The 19385-nt window shown below is 43.1% G+C and overlaps 1 protein-coding gene and 1 non-coding gene across 2 annotated transcripts; one reads left to right on the top strand and one right to left on the bottom strand.

Moving 5' to 3' along the window:
- The first annotated feature begins 160 nt into the window (after positions 1 to 160).
- trnar-ucu (transfer RNA arginine (anticodon UCU)) lies at positions 161 to 252 on the top strand. Its single transcript is given in 2 exon segments — positions 161 to 197; positions 217 to 252. It is a non-coding gene; the product is annotated as a tRNA-Arg (tRNA).
- Positions 253 to 14082: 13830 nt separating this feature from the next.
- On the bottom strand, positions 14083 to 18051 carry chmp5a (charged multivesicular body protein 5a). Its single transcript, XM_068738163.1, has 8 exons — positions 17885 to 18051; positions 17221 to 17325; positions 17066 to 17112; positions 16562 to 16655; positions 15481 to 15552; positions 15182 to 15290; positions 14686 to 14801; positions 14083 to 14529 (listed from the first exon to the last, which is right to left on the bottom strand). Exons 1-8 carry the CDS (start codon positions 17951 to 17953, stop codon positions 14479 to 14481), a joined length of 663 nt encoding a protein of 220 aa, XP_068594264.1. The 5' UTR covers positions 17954 to 18051; the 3' UTR covers positions 14083 to 14478.
- Between the last annotated feature and the right edge of the window lie 1334 nt (positions 18052 to 19385).

The following is a 19385-nucleotide window of genomic DNA, read 5'->3' as shown; positions in this document are numbered from 1 at the left end:
TATATGATTTTTCACGACATCCGTCTTGTTCAACACCTAACATTGTGGTCTGTGTAAAAAGTTATTGGTTTCGGTGATCAAACAGTGAGTTTAATGTTCAGAGAACAATCCTAATTTGCTCAAAGATTTTCCGGATGTGCACTATTTGAATGTTTCACCGGGCTCTGTGGCGCAATGGATAGCGCATTGGACTTCTAGCATATAAAATGAGTAGTCATTCAAAGGTTGTGGGTTCGAGTCCCACCAGAGTCGGACTTTTAGATATACAGACCAAAGACCAAATGCTTCAAAACGGATTTCTTGTGACTATAAATAATCAGTAATACCTGAATAACCACTTTCATCTACCCCAGAGAAGTATTTGTACTCTGGAGTTAAATTAATTGAACTTTTAATAAGAATATAAATTACTCATGTCAAATGTCATCATATGTCTGGTAATATACCAGATGCATGTGCAAGAAAGATACTTTGCTGTCTATGAAATTACTTTGAAATAGAACCAAAATAGGATAGTTAAATCTAGTTTGTTTGTGTTTTTTTTCACTATGTACATTTTTTTCATAATTCTTTCAGAATTCATTTGACTAATAATTTCATCAATTTGACTTTTTTGTTGTTGAAATGTCTATTGAATTCAACAGAAGAACATATTTTAAATAAAAATAATTGAATCAGCTAAATCAATTGAGCAGCTTATTACAATTTTCCTTATTATTTTTTTCTGAGATAATTCTAAGGTTAAAAGCCTGATGTGACATATCTGTCACAACAATATTTTCATACCTTTTTAGACAAAAATCTGTTTGACGAACAGATTAGATGGACTTCCAGCATACAAAATGAGTAGCCATTCAAAGGTTGTGGGTTCAAGTCCCACCAGAGTCGGACTTTTAGATATACAGACCAAAGACCAAATGCTTCAAAACGGATTTCTTGTGACTATAAATAATCAGTAATACCTGAATAACCACTTTCATCTACCCCAGAGAAGTATTTGTACTCTGGAGTTAAATTAATTGAACTTTTAATAAGAATATAAATTACTCATGTCAAATGTCATCATATGTCTGGTAATATACCAGATGCATGTGCAAGAAAGATACTTTGCTGTCTATGAAATTACTTTGAAATAGAACCAAAATAGGATAGTTAAATCTAGTTTGTTTGTGTTTTTTTTCACTATGTACATTTTTTTTCATAATTCTTTCAGAATTCATTTGACTAATAATTTCATCAATTTGACTTTTTTGTTGTTGAAATGTCTATTGAATTCAACAGAAGAACATATTTTAAATAAAAATAATTGAATCAGCTAAATCAATTGAGCAGCTCATTACAATTTTCCTTATTTTTTTTGAGATAATTCTAAGGTTAAAAGCCTGATGTGACATATCTGTCACAACAATATTTTCATACCTTTTTAGACAAAAATCTGTTTGACGAACAGATTAGATGGACTTCTAGCATACAAAATGAGTAGCCATTCAAAGGTTGTGGGTTCAAGTCCCACCAGAGTCGGACTTTTAGCTATACAGACCAAAGACCAAATGCTCCAAACGGGTTTCTTGTGACTATAAATAATAAGCAATACCTGAGTAACTAACCTAATCTACGAAGAAAGCCCTCGGTGCAATTCTTTGCTCTTCTTTCAGTTAAGGAAATACTTCTGATATAACTGATGCTATTGCACGTAACAGCCAGTAGCTCCTCACAGGACACTGATTAGTCCGTGCTCTGGCTTACCGGACGCAAACACATTACTTGAAGCCTGACAAAGATGTTTTTTTTGTGTGATAAGAGATTCATTATGCTACATACAAACACAATATTACAATAGAAATTGGTAATGACAGTGATATATGCAGATTTATTAAAAAGGTCCACACATACAGGTAATCATCAAACTAAATTATTTTTGATTTTTCAACACCTAATATTGTCTGTGTGAAAAGTTATCGGTTTCGGTGTTCAGACAGTGCGTTTAATGTCCAGAAAACAAATACTACTTTGCTCAAACTTTTTCCGGAAGTGCATCATTTCAATGTTACACCGGGCTCTGTGGCGCAAGTAGCTCGTGAGTCGAACTAATTCTTGGTTGTGAAAGCCAATCACCGTTCAGTCTGTAACCACAAATCAACCAAGAATTGTCCGCTGTGGCCAATCAGTGCTCGTATCGCAACCAATCACCAGTCCTTCTGTTCCCACTGTTCTGGGTCCAGAACCCCGCTTAAGTGCTCTGGAGCGCTTTTCTGGAGCTCCAGGTACCTGCCGCTCTTTTCTGACTTTGTGCAAATTGACTTTTGAACTTCAGCCTCTCACATATCCCACTGAGAGGTCAAGAGTGGCTTTCATGATCACCCAGCTTACTGGGCGGGCTCGGGACTGGGGCACCGCTGAGTGGGAGAAGCAGTCGGCTTTCTGTTCTTCTGTGACTGCCTTCTCTGAGGGTCTTCGGAAGGTGTTCGATCACGCTACCCCTGGTCGAGAGGCTGCTCGTGGACTGTTAAACCTGGTTCAGGGGAACCGGAGAGTGACTGATTATTCCATTGAGTTCCGGACACTTGCTGCGGAGAGTGACTGGAACGCTTCCTCCCTGACTGACGCTTTCTACAACGGCCTTTCTGATGGCATCAAGGATGAGCTGGCGGCTCGGGATCCTCCGACTGATTTGGACACGCTCGTCGCCACGGCCATCCGCATTGACGGGCGTCTCCAAGAAAGGAGACGAGAGAGAGCGCTGATCAGTACTCCCCGGAGCCTTCCACGTCCTCCATCGTCGCCTCCCACTTCAATGTTTTCTCCTCCCACCGGTGCCTCTGGAGACCCGGTTGAACCCATGCAACTTGGCCGGACCAGGCTGTCAGCGGCTGAACGACAGCGGCGCCAAAGGGAGAACTGCTGCATGTACTGTGGGCAGGGAGGTCATTATGTGTCTTCCTGTCCAGTAAAAGACAGGGCTCACCAGGAATCCAGAGGGCGCTGGTGAGCCATATTATGAACTCTGAAATGCCCTCTCGTCCACTACTTCACGCCCAGCTCAACTGTAATGGACAATCACACGCTGTCTCTGTCCTCATTGACTCCGGGGCCGATGCCAACCTTCTGGATCGTGGTCTTGCCATGCAACTGGGTATTAACCAGGAACCCTTGGTCGAGCCTATCAAGGCGACTGCTCTGGATGGGCGCCTCCTCTGCACAGTAACCCACCGCACTGTTCCTCTTCATCTGGGCATATCTGGTAACCACACTGAATCACTTACCTTTCACCTGATAAATACTCCTCAGCACCCAATCATCCTGGGGTTTCCTTGGTTAATAAAACATAATCCACATATTGACTGGGGGACTGGTTCCATTCTACAATGGAGTGAACATTGTCATGCGGTCTGTCTGAAATCTGCTTTGCTACCTGCCTTCAACACCTCTTCCTCTAATGAGCTCCCAGATCTCTCAGGTGTCCCATCCGAGTACTATGACTTAAGGGAGGTGTTCAACAAAGTACGGGCCACATCGCTTCCCCCACACCGCCCGTACGATTGTGCCATTGACCTCCTCCCTGGCTCATCACCGCCAAGGGGGAGACTCTTTTCTCTGTCAGCCCCTGAAACCAAGGCCATGGACGACTACATTAACAACTCACTGGCAGCAGGCATCATCCGTCCCTCTTCATCCCCTGCTGGAGCCGGATTTTTCTTTGTGGATAAGAAGGACAAATCCCTCCGACCCTGCATCGATTACCGCGGTCTGAATGATGTCACCATTAAAAACCGGTACCCCCTCCCACTCATCTCTTCTGCATTTGAACTGTTACAAGGGTCTTCTGTGTTTACCAAGCTTGATCTCAGGAATGCCTATCACCTTGTTCGCATCCGGGAGGGGGATGAGTGGAAGACGGCGTTCAACACCCCTAGAGGCCACTATGAGTACCTGGTTATGCCTTTCGGACTCACTAATGCTCCTGCAATATTCCAAGCCTTAGTGAACGATGTGCTCCGAGATTTTCTCAATGTGTTTGTGTTTGTATATCTTGACGATATCCTCATCTTTTTAAAGACTGAACGGGAACATGTGCAGCATGTCCGCAGTGTTCTCCAGAGACTCCTAGAGAACCAGCTGTTTGTGAAAGTGGAGAAGTCTGAGTTCCATGCCACTGAGGTGTCGTTCCTGGGATACATCATTTCAGTTGGACGTATTCATATGGATCCCACCAAGGTTAAAGCGGTGGCGGATTGGCCGGTTCCCACCACTCGGAAGAAGCTTCAACAGTTCCTTGGGTTTGCCAATTTCTATCGTAGGTTTATCCGCAACTATAGTTCTGTGGCAGCTCCCCTGACAGCCCTCACCTCCCAGAAGATAGCCTTCCAATGGTCCCCTGCTGCAGAAAGGAGGTTCAAGGAGTTAAAATCACGGTTCTCTTCTGCTCCCGTTCTCATCTTTCCAGATCCTGAACACCAGTTTGTTGTGGAAGTGGATGCGTCAGACTCCGGGGTGGGGGCAGTCCTGTCTCAGCGGTCAGCTGAGGACCAAAAGTTACACCCATGTGCTTTTTTCTCCCGCAAGTTGTCCCCAGCAGAAAGGAATTACGACGTCGGAAACCGGGAGTTACTGGCTGTCAAACTGGCTCTCGAGGAGTGGAGGCACTGGTTGGAGGGGGCAAAGCATCCGTTTGTGGTGTGGACAGACCACAAAAACCTGGAGTACATCCGGTCAGCCAAACGGTTGAACTCCCGTCAGGCCAGATGGGCATTATTCTTTAATCGTTTTGATTTTACCCTGTCTTATCGCCCAGGTACAAAGAACGTCAAACCAGATGCCCTGTCCCGTCAGTTCCAGTCAGACAACTGTCCCACACAGCCTGAGAGTATCCTCCCCACTAAGGTGGTCATCGGCGCGGTTACCTGGGACATTGTGGACAAGGTAAAACAGTCCCAGGCCGACCACCCGGCTCCCAGTGCCTGCCCTGATGATCGTCTGTATGTGCCTGTGAGTCTCCGCTCTCAGGTCCTCCAGTGGGGACATTCTTCTCGCCTTGCCTGTCACCCAGGGGTTAGGCGCACCCTAGCTCTGCTAAAGCAACGTTTCTGGTGGGCTTCCATTGAAGAGGACACCAAGGAGTTTATCGCCGCTTGCCAGATTTGTGCTCAGCATAAGACTGCTCGCCATGCCCCTTCTGGTCTTCTTCAGCCACTGCCTATTCCTCATCGTCCATGGTCCCATGTCTCACTTGACTTTGTCACCGGACTGCCTCCCTCAGAGGGTAGCACCACCATTCTGACTATTGTGGACAGATTTTCTAAGTCTGCTCAGTTTGTTCCGTTGCCAAAATTACCATCTGCCAAAGAAACAGCTGAACTTATGTTACATCATGTTTTCCGTCTGCACAGCCTCCCCTGTGATATTGTCTCAGACCGGGGGCCACAGTTCACTTCTCGTTTCTGGACAGAGTTTTGCCAGCTGTTGGGGGCCACGGTCAGCCTATCCTCTGGGTTCCATCCTCAATCCAACGGACAGACGGAACGGATGAACCAGGAAATGGAGACTGCCTTGCGTTGCATTGCATCCCAGACACCGACCTCCTGGTCCAAACAGCTTCTGTGGGTGGAGTATGCTCACAATACGCTTCCAAGCTCAGCAACAGGGCTTTCTCCTTTCCAGTGCTCTCGGGGATATCAACCTCCACTGTTCCCGGAGCGAGAGGCCAGGGTCCCATCTGTCCAGGCGTTCATCCAGCGCTGTCAGCGCACCTGGTGGCGGGCCCGTTCTGCTCTCCTGCGTTCGTCCAACCGGTACCAGAGAAATGCCAACCGCCGTCGGATCCCTGCACCCTGCTACACTCCTGGTCAGAAGGTTTGGCTGTCCACACATGACCTCCCACTCCGGGTAGAGTCTAGGAAGTTGGCCCCAAGGTTTGTGGGCCCGTTCTCCATCACTAAGGTCATCAACCCTGCTGCAGTCCGTCTCCGCCTTCCTCGCTCCATGAGAATTCATCCCACCTTTCATGTCTCCAAGATCAAACCCGTAAAGGAGAGCCAGCTCCAGCCCTCCTCCAGACCCCCGCCACCCCCCCGGCTCATTGACGGGGGTCCTGCTTACTCTGTCCATCGTCTCATCAAGTCACGACCGCGGGGAAGGGGTTTTCAATACCTGGTCGATTGGGAGGGTTATGGCCCTGAGGAGCGCTCATGGGTTCCAGCTCGTAACATCTTGGACCCTGACCTCATCTCAGCTTTCCATAGGGACCATCCTGACCAGCCCGGTGGGACGTCAGGAGCCGTCCCTAGAAGGGGAGGTTCTGTCACAACTTCAGCCAGGCTTTAGTTTTTCATTTGTCTGTCTCCTGTTTTGCCACACTAACTCTCATGTCATTTCAGAATCTGCCACTCCCCCCGCTCTGCACTAATTGCTGATTTCATTTCACCTGGCCTGCCCCACCTCCATACTCACCTGCTCCTCATCAGCAATTAGCCCCTCAGTGTATATGTACCGGCCCATTTCCCTCAGTTCTCTGCCAGATTGTCTAGTGTGTTTCCCTTGCTATCCAGCAACCTGTCATTCCGATTCTGATCCTGATTATCCGTGTATTGACCTGCCTTTTTGGACTTTGGACCTTCTCTTTTGCCTGCTCCCACTGGATTTGTTTGCCACGCGGGTTACTACCTGGTTTGACATCTGCTGGTTATTAAACCCGGTTTCTACACCTGAACTGTTTTCTGTGTCGTGCTATTGGGTTCTTGTCTGTCGTTTTGTGATACCTGACAGTTAAAGATGAAACGACCTTGATCAGCTGATTGCTCACACAATGGTTACACTGTGAGCATGCTTCATACACTCATACTTTATGCACAGCATGTTTTCTGCATTGCTTACAATGTGTGTCGCATTATGTGGGATATATTAGTAGAAATGAAATACAACATTCATAACTATGTTTTCATGAGTGTACTATCACTTAGTTATTATTGTATGAGTGTTTTCCTTCTCTTACAATGAGCCCTTCACATCTACATTGATACGTAGATATGAAGGGTCCGCCGTGGTGACAAACAAACACTGGTTATAGAGAGAGCCTTCTTTCACTTGTTCATGTTGACATGAAGATATGCTCAGATATGCTTGTGAAAATGCAATGTGTTAAAAGCTCAAGAAGAGGACCGCCCGTCTCCTTCCCCTTCTCTTCCATCTCTGGGGCTTCCTATAGTGGCTGGACCCTCACAGGTGATGTTTTTTAACTCCCCCAACCCCAGTTTACCTTCTGTGCCACCTTCCACTCACACATCCAGCCAAGCGGTTCCTTACGGTACTCAACAGTACAGGGAACAAAAGAGGAGATGGAGCAAAGTGGAACCGTCAAGAGAAAGTAGGTGAAGAAGACGGACGTGATCCTTTGCAGAAAGTGCAACAAAGACAGAAAGACAGCATCACACCTTCAGTACTTTGGGAACTGGTACTGTCCAGATTCTGACACTCATTTGAAGAATGGAGGGCTATGCTGAAGAAGCGGGGTTGAGATGAAAACCCTCCAGCATCTCCAGTGTATGTTTTCAAGTTCTTTGCACTGTTACAGAGTTTGGCTTTACAACGGTCACTGTTTTAAGGCTGCATGTGTAAAATATTGTTGGATATCTGATCTGGGACCATCTTGTCTCTTCACTTTAACGGTCTTGTCACCTGATCAATGATCTCACACCAGTTTTCCAATGCTCATAAGCTTTATGTACACAGAATATGTTTTATTTTTTACTGTATTATCGATTATTTAAATTGTTGATTTTGATTACTTGATTTCTTCACTTTATTTATGTTGCACTTTCATTACATTACATTTTTACTTTTAGTTTATTTATACCTTAAGTCCTTTATGTTACACTTTATTATTATTGTCATTTTTGTTTTTCTGTAATAAAAAATATAAAACTGACTTATCTGTGTTGATAACTTCTTCCTATTTATTATTAGTATTATTTAGTTATTACAACAACTTCACTCAAAAAAATTACAACTTTTAATATCTACCCAAGAGAGGATTATCTGAACTCCAAACTATGTTGATAAATAATAATAATCCTCCTATTTGTCACATTCATTGTTTGCTTCATCATCACATAAGGTTTTTAGTCTGCAGGCTTCTTAATTAAACAGTGGTGGACAGTAACTAATTAAATTTACTCAAGTACTCTACTTAAGTACAATTTTGAAATACTTGTTCTTTACTTGTGTATTTACATTTCATTTCACTTTATACTTCTAGTCCACTGCACCTTAAAGGCAAATATTGTACTTTTTACTCCACTACATTTGATATCTTTAGTTACTTGAAGATTCAGATTAATAAAAGAAAATGTAATCACCTTTCCACCAATGCATTAACATAGGCCTGCTATGTTTATTTTAGATGCTGACGTACATATTTCTAGATGATCACGACGAGTCAAAACAGGCCCGAGCGGGACTCGAAACCGCGCAATTAGGGCGCACTTCAGGCTAATCGTGGTCTGTTACATAGACCAATGGGCTACATCTTCGGAGCGCCGCAATGGATAGCGCATTGGACTTCTAGCATACAAAATGAGTAGTCATTTAAAGGTTGTGGGTTTGAGTCCCACTAGAGTCGAACTTTTAAGTATACTCACCAAAGACCAAATGCAAGAGACAGTGAGTGCGACTACTGACAGTGGCAAGCGTCAGCGTCAGTCAGGTGTCACAGCAGCGGCACTCGTTCGGCACTAATCAAGAAGCGGGCGGAGCCACATTTCCTGAGAACACCCATTGTTGTTACAATAGGAGACACACAAAAATGACTTTGATTAAACTATATTACAAACTGTATTGCATCAAACAATCCACAGATTAATCAAAAACTTGATTATTGCTGTGTACATGGATACATTAATATTAAATCGCATGTAGTCAACTATGTTGTTAACATACTCCCATCAAACCACGTTTAATTATTTATGTTAATTTATTTTTCTTCTAATGTTAGCCTGGTATGTGCTTGCATCATAGACTAACAATTTTCTTGCATACGGTCATTCTACTGCCTTGACTTTTATTTTTGACATTTTTTTACTTCCGGACTACCTGTCTTGCTTTGTGTCGCTCTTCAAAAGAAAAAACAAATAAACCATAAAACAGACTATCAAAATGTACATGGACCAGGGGGGCACGCTCCCCTGACCAGTGGTGGCACTCCCCTGACCAGTGGTGGCACTACTCTGACAAGTGGTGGCACTACTCTGACTAGAGGTGGCACTACTCTGACTAGTGGTGACACTCCTCTGACTAGAGGTGGCACTCCTCTGACTAGTGGTGGCACTCCTGTGACTAGTGGTGGCACTCCTCTGACTAGTGGTGGCACTCCTCTGACTAGAGGTGGCACTACTCTGACTAGTGGTGGCACTCCTCTGACTAGTGGTGGCACTACTCTGACTAGAGGTGGCACTCCTCTGACTAGTGGTGTCACTCCTCTGACTAGTGGTGGCACTACTCTGACTAGTGGTGGCACTACTCTGACTAGAGGTGGCACTACTCTGACTAGTGGTGGCACTCCTCTGACTAGTGGTGGCACTCCCCTGACTAGAGGTGGCACTCCTCTGACTAGTGGTGGCACTACTCTGACTAGAGGTGGCACTCCTCTGACTAGTGGCACTTCTCTGACTAGTGGTGGCACTACTCTGACTAGAGGTGGCACTCCTCTGACTAGTGGTGGCACTACTCTGACTAGAGGTGGCACTCCTCTGACTAGTGGTGGCACTCCCCTGACTAGAGGTGGCACTCCTGTGACTAGTGGTGGCACTACTCTGACTAGTGGTGGCACTCCCCTGACTAGAGGTGGCACTCCTCTGACTAGTGGTGGCACTCCTGTGACTAGTGGTGGCACTACTCTGACTAGAGGTGGCACTCCTGTGACTAGTGGTGGCACTACTCTGACTAGTGGTGGCACTCCTCTGACTAGAGGTGGCACTACTCTGACTAGTGGTGGCACGCCTCTGACTAGTGGTGGCACTCCCCTGACTAGAGGTGGCACTCCTCTGACTAGTGGTGGCACTCCTCTGACTAGAGGTGGCACAACTCTGACTAGTAGTGGCACTCCTCTGACTAGTGGTGGCACTCCTCTGACTAGAGGTGGCACTACTCTGACTAGTGGTGGCACTCCCCTGACTAGAGGTGGCACTCCTCTGACTAGTGGTGGCACTCCTGTGACTAGTGGTGGCACTACTCTGACTAGTGGTGGCACTCCTCTGACTAGAGGTGGCACTACTCTGACTAGTGGTGGCACTCCTCTGACTAGTGGTGGCACTACTCTGACTAGTGGTGGCACTCCCCTGACTAGAGGTGGCACTCCTCTGACTAGTGGTGGCACTCCTCTGACTAGAGGTGGCACTACTCTGACTAGTGGTGGCACTCCTCTGACTAGTGGTGGCACTCCTCTGACTAGTCGTGGCACTCCTGTGACTAGTGGTGGCACTACTCTGACTAGTGGTGGCACTCCTCTGACTAGTGGTGGCACTACTCTGACTAGTGGTGGCACTCCCCTGACTAGAGGTGGCACTCCTCTGACTAGTGGTGGCACTACTCTGACTAGTGGTGGCACTCCTCTGACTAGTGGTGGCACTCCCCTGACTAGTGGTGGCACTCCTCTGACTAGTGGTGGCACTCCTCTGACTAGAGGTGGCACTACTCTGACTAGTGGTGGCACTCCTCTGACTAGAGGTGGCACTCCCCTGACTAGAGGTGGCACTCCTCTGACTAGTGGTGGCACTACTCTGACTAGTGGTGGCACTCCTCTGACTAGTGGTGGCACTACTCTGACTAGAGGTGGCACTCCCCTGACTAGTGGTGGCACTCCTGTGACTAGTGGTGGCACTACTCTGACTAGAGGTGGCACTCCCCTGACTAGTGGTGGCACTCCTCTGACTAGTGGCGGCACTCCTTTGACTACTATTGTCACTGGCAGCTGCACCCACTGACACCTACATATATGCAGAGGAAGAGTGAATATTCAGACATGTATTTTTGGATTGGACTTTTTATGGGTTTTAATTTTAAAACATTTGTATATATATACTTTTAAATGATAATAAAACGGATGATTTATTTTCATTATTTTAGCCGATTGTTGCAAATGACTATACAAGTAATAATTTGGAAAGAGTGTATTATGTTCCCTTTTGTTTCTAAACCAGCAAAATCGTACTTAAATAAAAATGAATGAGAAACAAAAAACTACAACGCGGTTACTCTAAGGACGTATACAGAGAACGGGTGGCTCAAGTGACTCAACTAAAATCCATACTATGATGATAAAACTGATTTACGTCAGCTGACCAATCGTAACAACAATGGGTCTTCTCAGAAAATGTGGCTCCGCCCGCTCAGCTCGGCAGCATCTTGACGAGTGCTGCTCGCTTGCCACAGTCCTGACGCTTGACTGATGCCTGACTGACGCTTGCCACAGACTAGCCACTGCGGTGCCAGTGCCACAAGGAAAATCTCGGCCTTGCTGCCAAATGCTTCAAATGGGTTTCTTATGACTATAAATAATCAGTAATACCTGAGTAACTAACCTCTTATACCCCATGAGAAGTATTTATACTCTGGAGTTAAATTATTTTAACTTTTAAAAAGAATGTAAATTACTCATGTCAAATATCATCATATGTCTGGTAATATACCAGATGCATGTACAAGAAAGATACTTTGCTGTCTATGGGAATGTGCAAAGATTCAAAACTTCTGGAGGGATGTTATAAAATGTTTGTCAGAGATGCTTAGTTAACGTCCCTTTAAAACCCATAATAACCCATCTTTCCTTAAAGAAACATTATAGGGGATATAAAACAGACTAAATGGAGCACATTTCTGCAAATATTTTTAAATACTACCCCCTAGTAGCATTGACTTATAGATGTTCTTGGCAACGGTGACTAAGTGGAGAGCAGGGTCATCCTTCAATCAGAGGGTTGACGGTTCGATCCCCGGCTCCGGTAGTCGCATGTCGATGTTTCCTTGAGCTAATTGCTACCCCAACACATATCAAAATGATAACTTTTATGGTTAGATTTAACCAAAAATTATTTTTCAGATTTGTTTTACGAGACAAAAGTTTCTTTGGTTTGGATGATCTTCAGTGCATCCTGAACACTGTATCGTTCATTCTAGACCACACTGCAAAATAAATAATTAAATTACTTTGAAACAGGACCAAAATAGGATAGTTACATGTAGTTTGTTTGTGTGTTTTACTAACTGATATGTACATTTTTTTTTTTATAATTTCATAATTCTTTCATAATTCATTTGACTAATTATTTCATTAATTTAACTTTTTTTGTTTGTTTAAATGTCTATTGAATTCAACAACAGAACGTATTTTAACTAAAATAATTGAATCAGTTAAATCAATTGAGCAGCTCATTACTATTTCTCTTATTTTAACAAATATGTCACATTGTTTTTTCTAAGTCACCACGAAAAGACACAAAACAACCACAAAGAGACACACAGTCACCACAAATAGACAAAGTGACCACAGAGTCACAATAAACAACCATAAAGAGACACACAACCACAAAAAGATGCATTAAGACTTAAAATAGGGCCTTTTGCATGTCTCATAATCCGTCCATGCCTTCACTATAGATAGACAGATATGTCAAGCTGGAGCAAAGTGATGCCACTTGAGGCTGGACTACATACAGTAGTTCGTGTATCTCTGTATCTAGAACATTCATAGGATTCTATGGACACATTAGAATGTTCCAACTGCAGAATGTCAACTGATGTCATAACCGCAATTCTGTCACAGAGAACTCTCCTATCTGCTCATTACCACAAAGCTGCTGAAGTGAAAGCATTACAGTATACTAACCTATACACAAATAGAGAAAGAGCACAACGATCAACGAGACAAGTAAAAACGTATTTGCTGAATTGGAGCTTGCGAAAGGCCTGATGAAACTGTCCCCGGAGGAGAGAAGGACGGAGGTCGTAGGACAAATGTATACAGAGCTCAGAACAATGGAGATGGAGCGCAGGCAAAGAGTTGCTCTGGAGACCACGGAGAAGTGTAAGAGGGACAGAGAGGAGAGAGAGAAAGCGATGGAGAGTCGGAGGAGACAGCGAGGAGAGAAGGAAGAGATGTGGCAGGAGGGCCTGGAGAAAATTAAACAAAACCAGCTACAGAAAGAGCGGCTTCAGTGGAGTGAGGTGATAATGGTGGAGGAGGCCGAAGGGCCTGGAGATACTTTGAGTGCTCTGGAGAAAGAGCACGAGAGGAGGCGAGAGGAGGCCGAGCTCTGCCGTCTGCCAACGGTGGGAGACGAAGCCGACCCAGAGAGCCTGGCCTCTGGCCTGGAGTCAGTCGGAAGGAAAGAAACTCAGCACAACAACTGGGTTGGAGAGGAAACATTGGACAGTGATCCCGTCATAGAAAACATCCGCACAAACAGCTCCACCCATCTCCTCTTTGCTGCGCGGGACCACACGTCTAAAGGTCTGTCTCATGTTCCTGCCATTCCTCTACATTTACCATGTGTTTTAAATGGGTCTTTTGTATTCAAATGGTATTAAACGTTTATCTTCTTCCGTCTTAAGAAAAACCCAAAACACCCAAACACAACAAGATTGTGCAGTGGATGCAGGACAGACTGAGGATCGCCTCCAAGACTGGACGTGTGAGCCAATAGTTTATGCTCTACTGGAGGATTCACCACAGACTGAAATCCACTTTCTAATGTACTTCTTGTTTTATGTATTAAGACATGATATACTTGTGTTAAGTTGAAAACATCAAGCTGTACTGTACTGTCTTGGGTTGGGGTTAGAGGCAAAGATGTGTTTAAATATGTTGAAGTGATTCTATAATAATGTGTTGATTTTGTTACAATCAGCCACAGCATAGCCGTCTCTGGCCTTTATGCTGAGCTAAGCGTCTTCTGGCTGTAGCCTCATATTAAATGGACACTTATCAGAATGCTGTCAATCTTCTCTTCTCGTGTGTGGCTCAATACCGGCCCACATCTCCATGTCAGGTGATCTGGTACTGGTTGAACAGTTACAAAAAAATAACATTCAAGATTAAATTAAACCACATAATTTATTTTGCATGTTTCAAATAACTTGCAGACATTTATTTGAACAGGCTCTAAGGGAATCATCTCCCCAAAATGGTAAAGACTGATCAACACACAAAACTAGAACAGAAGTAAGACAAATACAAAATAAACTTAGTAATACTGGTGGTGGACGAGACAAGTGTTAGACAGGAGGACAAAGGGAATAGTGTTTTTAAAAAAGGTTCAGTATGTTACAAGGCCACATGCTAGCACGGTAGTGGTAACAGTACACAACCCAACACCAGGACAGCTTCCAAAATCCTAGTGTTCTCAGGTCAAATGTTTTGCATGTATAAATGTTACTCTACATATAAAAGTGTTTTCAGTTGAAGTGCAGTTGTTTTAGTCCGCTCCTTGTTTATGAGGCAGGAATCTGGGGCAGACCGAACTCATCCACCAAAACGCCGTCCTGAAAAACAAAAAGAAGAATGTAAAGAAAACGCTTAAATGACGGCCTTCACATGCAAGACAGACCTCTAAACACACACACACACACACACACACACACAAACACTTCCATGTTCTTTCAATGCCGTAAGTTCCCAATCTGTGACCGCTGTGTTACCTTGTTTGTCTTGCTGTCACTGGGGATTCCCTCAGGGATGGACGGGGCAGCCGAGGCCTCATCCAGGTAGGAGCTGTCATCGTCCAGCAGCAGCTCATCACCCAGAGCGTCCAGCTCTGAAAGCACAGTCACACCGTCACTGGAGTACAGGACACACTGGAGCTTTTTTCACCGATTATAATTGACTATCATTCGTCTTTGTTACAATTCTTTTCATATTTGCACTTGACTGTTTAATTACAAATTTGACCAAAAGTATTTTCAATCCAATATTTTGGCATCAGAATGGCGTGAGCCGCTTTTAGGAACTAAAAGAATACCACAAGGATTCTTCTCTCTCACTGAATGGTCTCACTGCTTGAGAGCTTTATATTTGCACTACTTTCTGTTGTATTAAATGTCGGTGGTTTAAATACATTTGAAGTTGCTCTATAGATGAAGGAGTCTGCGCAGACACTAATAGCAGAATATAGATGTCAGAGGCAGTCGGGTATACCTGCTTCCAGATCGTCCTCATCTATCTCTGGAGTGCCGTAGCTGCGGCTCAAGGCCTCTTGCACCTCGCCTGCGTCCTCCATCATGTCCTCCAGTTGGTCCTGTAAATCCTAAAAATTCAAAATACATGCGATCACTTTATACGTCCGACATCTCTGACAGGAACAACTGGAATATTGATTTTTACTCAAGACCAGCAGGAAGATGCAAATACATCTGCTTCTTTTTTTAATTCTGTGTTAGAATGATTTACCATTTGGTATGTAGCATTCACAATAAATAATAACTCGTCAAACATACGTCAATCTGATCAAGTTTGACGTCCTTATATGCTCTTTTCATTTCCTTTGCACCGATCTTCATGGCCTCCACCTGGGAACAGAAAATAAATTGCACAAGTTATATTTAGTCACTGGTAACAAGGACTCTATCAGCACTGGAAAAATAATCAGTTCTGTGTCTTTATTCAGGTACAGACACATTAACCTGACCCGCCAGATGTTTTATAACACTGAACCTTATGAGAAGCCGTCGTTAGAAACTGTTTGGATAAGGCCAAAAACGATGAGATGGGATGAACCATCTGTCAATCAAACTCTTTACTGTCGCGAGTCGGGAGAAAAACATGTTTTCCATCGAAGAAAGCCCTCAGTGTCATTCTTTGCCCTTCTTTCAACTAAGGAAAAACGTCTGATATAACTGATGCTATTGCACGTAACAGCCAGTAGCTCCTCACAGGACGCTGATTGGTCCGTGCTCTGGCTTACCGGACACAAACACATTACTTGAAGCCTGACAAAGATGGATTTTTGTGTGATAAGAGATTCTGCAACTCTACTGTGATCTTGTGACATTGTGAGAATCCAGCTGCCGCACAATGTAAGAGACACATGCTGATGAGGATCTGGAGACCATTATGTTCAGGTGTTCTTAGTAGAAAAATAAAATAAAAACATGAATCTTTAATGTGCAGGAATATTCTAAAAAAACAATGTGTAAAATCATACAAAAATAATCCCTCTCAATCATCTTATGATTCACTAGAAGTAAGTGAAACAATCAGAAATAATGTTTGATTTCTCTGATTCACTGCTTCGTTAACGTCGCTCTCTCTCCTCATTCACTCTATAGCTCGCTCGACCATCGCTGCTCTCGCTTGCTTGTGGAACCAAGAAGGAGTGGCTAAATTTGAATGCTGTGTGTACAAACAGCGACCAACAAAAGTGACATATTATACCTTTAATTTGGGGTATATTTTAGGTATATTTAGCATGCATACATTTACAGCATAACTAAAAGCTGTAGTTTTGAAAAACAAAACAAAAACTAACTAACATCAACCCTAACTACTGAGTGTTTCATGAAGTGGTGTGGCTCTTACTGTGGTTTTGGTGTCCTTTAGTGTCTGGATCGTGTAGTTTGCCTGCTCCATGTTAAAGGACTGCTGAGCCAGCTGCTCTCTTTGACCTTCATACCTGTGTAAAATAAAATGCAGTTGGTTTTAAAACAATGTATTGTGCACATCATCATCTTTATTAAAGGCTCAGATCTAATTACTATGCTACCAATACTGGATACTTGAGACTGATATAGGTTGATATTTGAGCATTTAAAAAAAGTCTGATGACATTTTATCGGCTAATAAGGAAAATCAATCTGTTTGTGCTCTTTAATTGATGAGCTATGTAACGGTGACACAGTTTCTAAATAACCATACTATTAACATACCTGGGAATCTGAATTAAAATGACACAATACATATTGGCCAACATATACCTTCTGTGAAATGTTTAAATTAGTCAATAGTATCAGCCAGATTAACATACAGGTCAGACTCTGTATTAAAACATAACAAAGAGTAAAAAGTGTGTATTGTAGGACTCACATTCTCTTTTGCTTGAGGACTCTCATCGCCTTCTGTTTCACCATGTTCTGCATTCAAACGGGGAATAAATAAAATGGGTGTTTTTCTATATTCTCCAAAACAATCTCGCAACCTTCACAATTCCTTACAGCTGATTGTGTTGTGAGTGTGTTTACCTTCGAGGGCCCGTCCCTCATCTTCTTCATCTGATCCTTGTACTTCACAAGTTCAGCGTCTAGTCTGCCGATCTTCTTCTCGATGGACTCTGATCTCGCATCAACCTGAGTAAGGAGGAGAATAGTTAGAGGAGTAAGGATCTTTTTTTAGCTTCCTGGCAGACCAAACAGTAGATCTATGTTCCCCAGCTCAATATCCTCTTGATATGATTAAGGAGACCTTTCAAAGGGTTTTATATAGTCAAAGCCAACAATACAAGTCCAATGTATGTTCAGACCCATATGTTCAATGCATGTTTCTCTATGTCAGTTACGTTGAAATCACACAGCCCACTGATGTTATACTCCTTAAAAACCTAAAAGTGCAGGCAAGACAGTTTGACAGCTGACTTGACATTCATATCTCCACAGAGTCTGAACGGATTATGATTAATAAATAACGCTTCATCTCTGTTTCACGGTCCAAACCAGGAGGAAAAGACACACGAGAGAGGTGGTGTTTATGTTTGCTAGTATTAGAAGGTGCTTAGTAGTTGTAGCATGTTAGCCAGCTAGCACTGTGTGCTGGTGTTGTGGCTATGTTAGCTTTGTAACGGTACCGTTACCCGTTACCGTTAAGTCACACGACATAAACAACAATACATCTCAGCCTGATGGTACTCACGTTGCCGATACAGTCAGACAGATTCGGAGGAGGCGCTTTCGGCTTTCCGCGTCCAAATATTCTGTTCATTTTCCAATTGACCACGTAGCTTTTTTAGCTTTCTTTAGAGTATACAAAAAAAAGGATCAGATGCAAAAGGATTTTTTCATTGAAGACACCCGGAAGTAACGGTTCAGACGCAAACGGTTCCCATTGGTCGACGTATACAGTTCTGCCCAATGACGTTTTTTTCTTTATATTTTGTTTTTAAATACACGCCTGCCCCCGTGTGGTGGGCAGAGGGATTGCAGAAAACCCATTGTCCCCGGAGACTCTGCATTAATCACCAGTCTTTGTTGCACCTCCACAAATATGACTAGATATGATGATATATTCTTTTACTTAATTGGCTCCTTACATATAGATTAGTAGTAACTGATTCAAAGTGTTTCATGATAATACATAATTAAAAGTTGTACGTTGAAGTTCCTGACATGGAAACTTCTATGTCTATCGAGGATAAACCACATTCTGAATTTATTAAATGGCCTATTTTCCCAAAGGTAATTAAAAAAAAAAAATTAATATGGCTTACTCGGTTGAAGAATTTATAGAGAACATTTATATTGTATTATCTTATATGTACGTGTTCTCTGTTAGATCTTTTATTAACAGTTAACAATGCTGGTATTCAGGTCCTTCACATTAGTTAAAGTACAAATACAACAATGGATGTAGAAATATTTCATAACAAGTAAAATGATTCCATTCAAAATCTTACTCAAGCAAAGGTACAGAGGCATCAATAACAACCAACAAAAGGCACTTTATCCAAAGAAAAGTACCCGTTATGCAGATAAATTGTGTTATATATGACATTATTTGATTATTAATACTGATGCATCAATGCATAAGCAGCATTTGACTGTTGCAGCTGGTGAAGGTGGAGCAGGTGTTCGACTACTTTAGTTTACTCCAGTGGTTACCAACCTGTGGATTGGGCCTCTTCAAATGGCCACAACATAAATCTGAGGGCTCACAAGATGATTAATTGGATTAGAAAGAAGGTAAAACAAATTGGTATTGATATTTTGGACTTTATACTAGTCTATTTTGTAATTATTATAAATTATTTGCCCTCTTTGCAGAGTTATTTAAATGAAACTAGGACTGCAGTTAATTGCAATTTCTGCTTTAAAAAAAGACGAAAATATTTTTTGACTATCAAAATAGAATTGAACTAAAATAGTTTGGGTTGTCGGGTTTTGAAAATCTCAGGTCAACATCACTCTCCTGCAAGACACCTGCTTTGTCTTTTTAGCCTTTTAATTCATCAGGAAGACCCTCCAATGGACCCTTAGACTATACTTCTTAAAATCCTATCAGCATTTATAGCAGCAGACGCAATGGCTTATTATAAAGTGAGAAACCCATTAGCTGATTGTCTGCCAAATGGAACATCATCAGCCTAAAGATATTTTCCTTAGTTTGTTCCCATTAATGTCTTCTAACAGCCAGTAAT

The sequence above is a fragment of the Cebidichthys violaceus genome, unplaced genomic scaffold (genome assembly GCF_023349555.1).
Source record: "Cebidichthys violaceus isolate CVI_PGR_0920_01 unplaced genomic scaffold, fCebVio1.0.p SCAF_8, whole genome shotgun sequence".
Taxonomy (NCBI): domain Eukaryota; kingdom Metazoa; phylum Chordata; class Actinopteri; order Perciformes; family Stichaeidae; genus Cebidichthys; species Cebidichthys violaceus.
The sequence above is the reverse complement of the archived record's forward strand: the minus strand, read 5'-3'. Positions and strand labels throughout refer to the sequence as shown.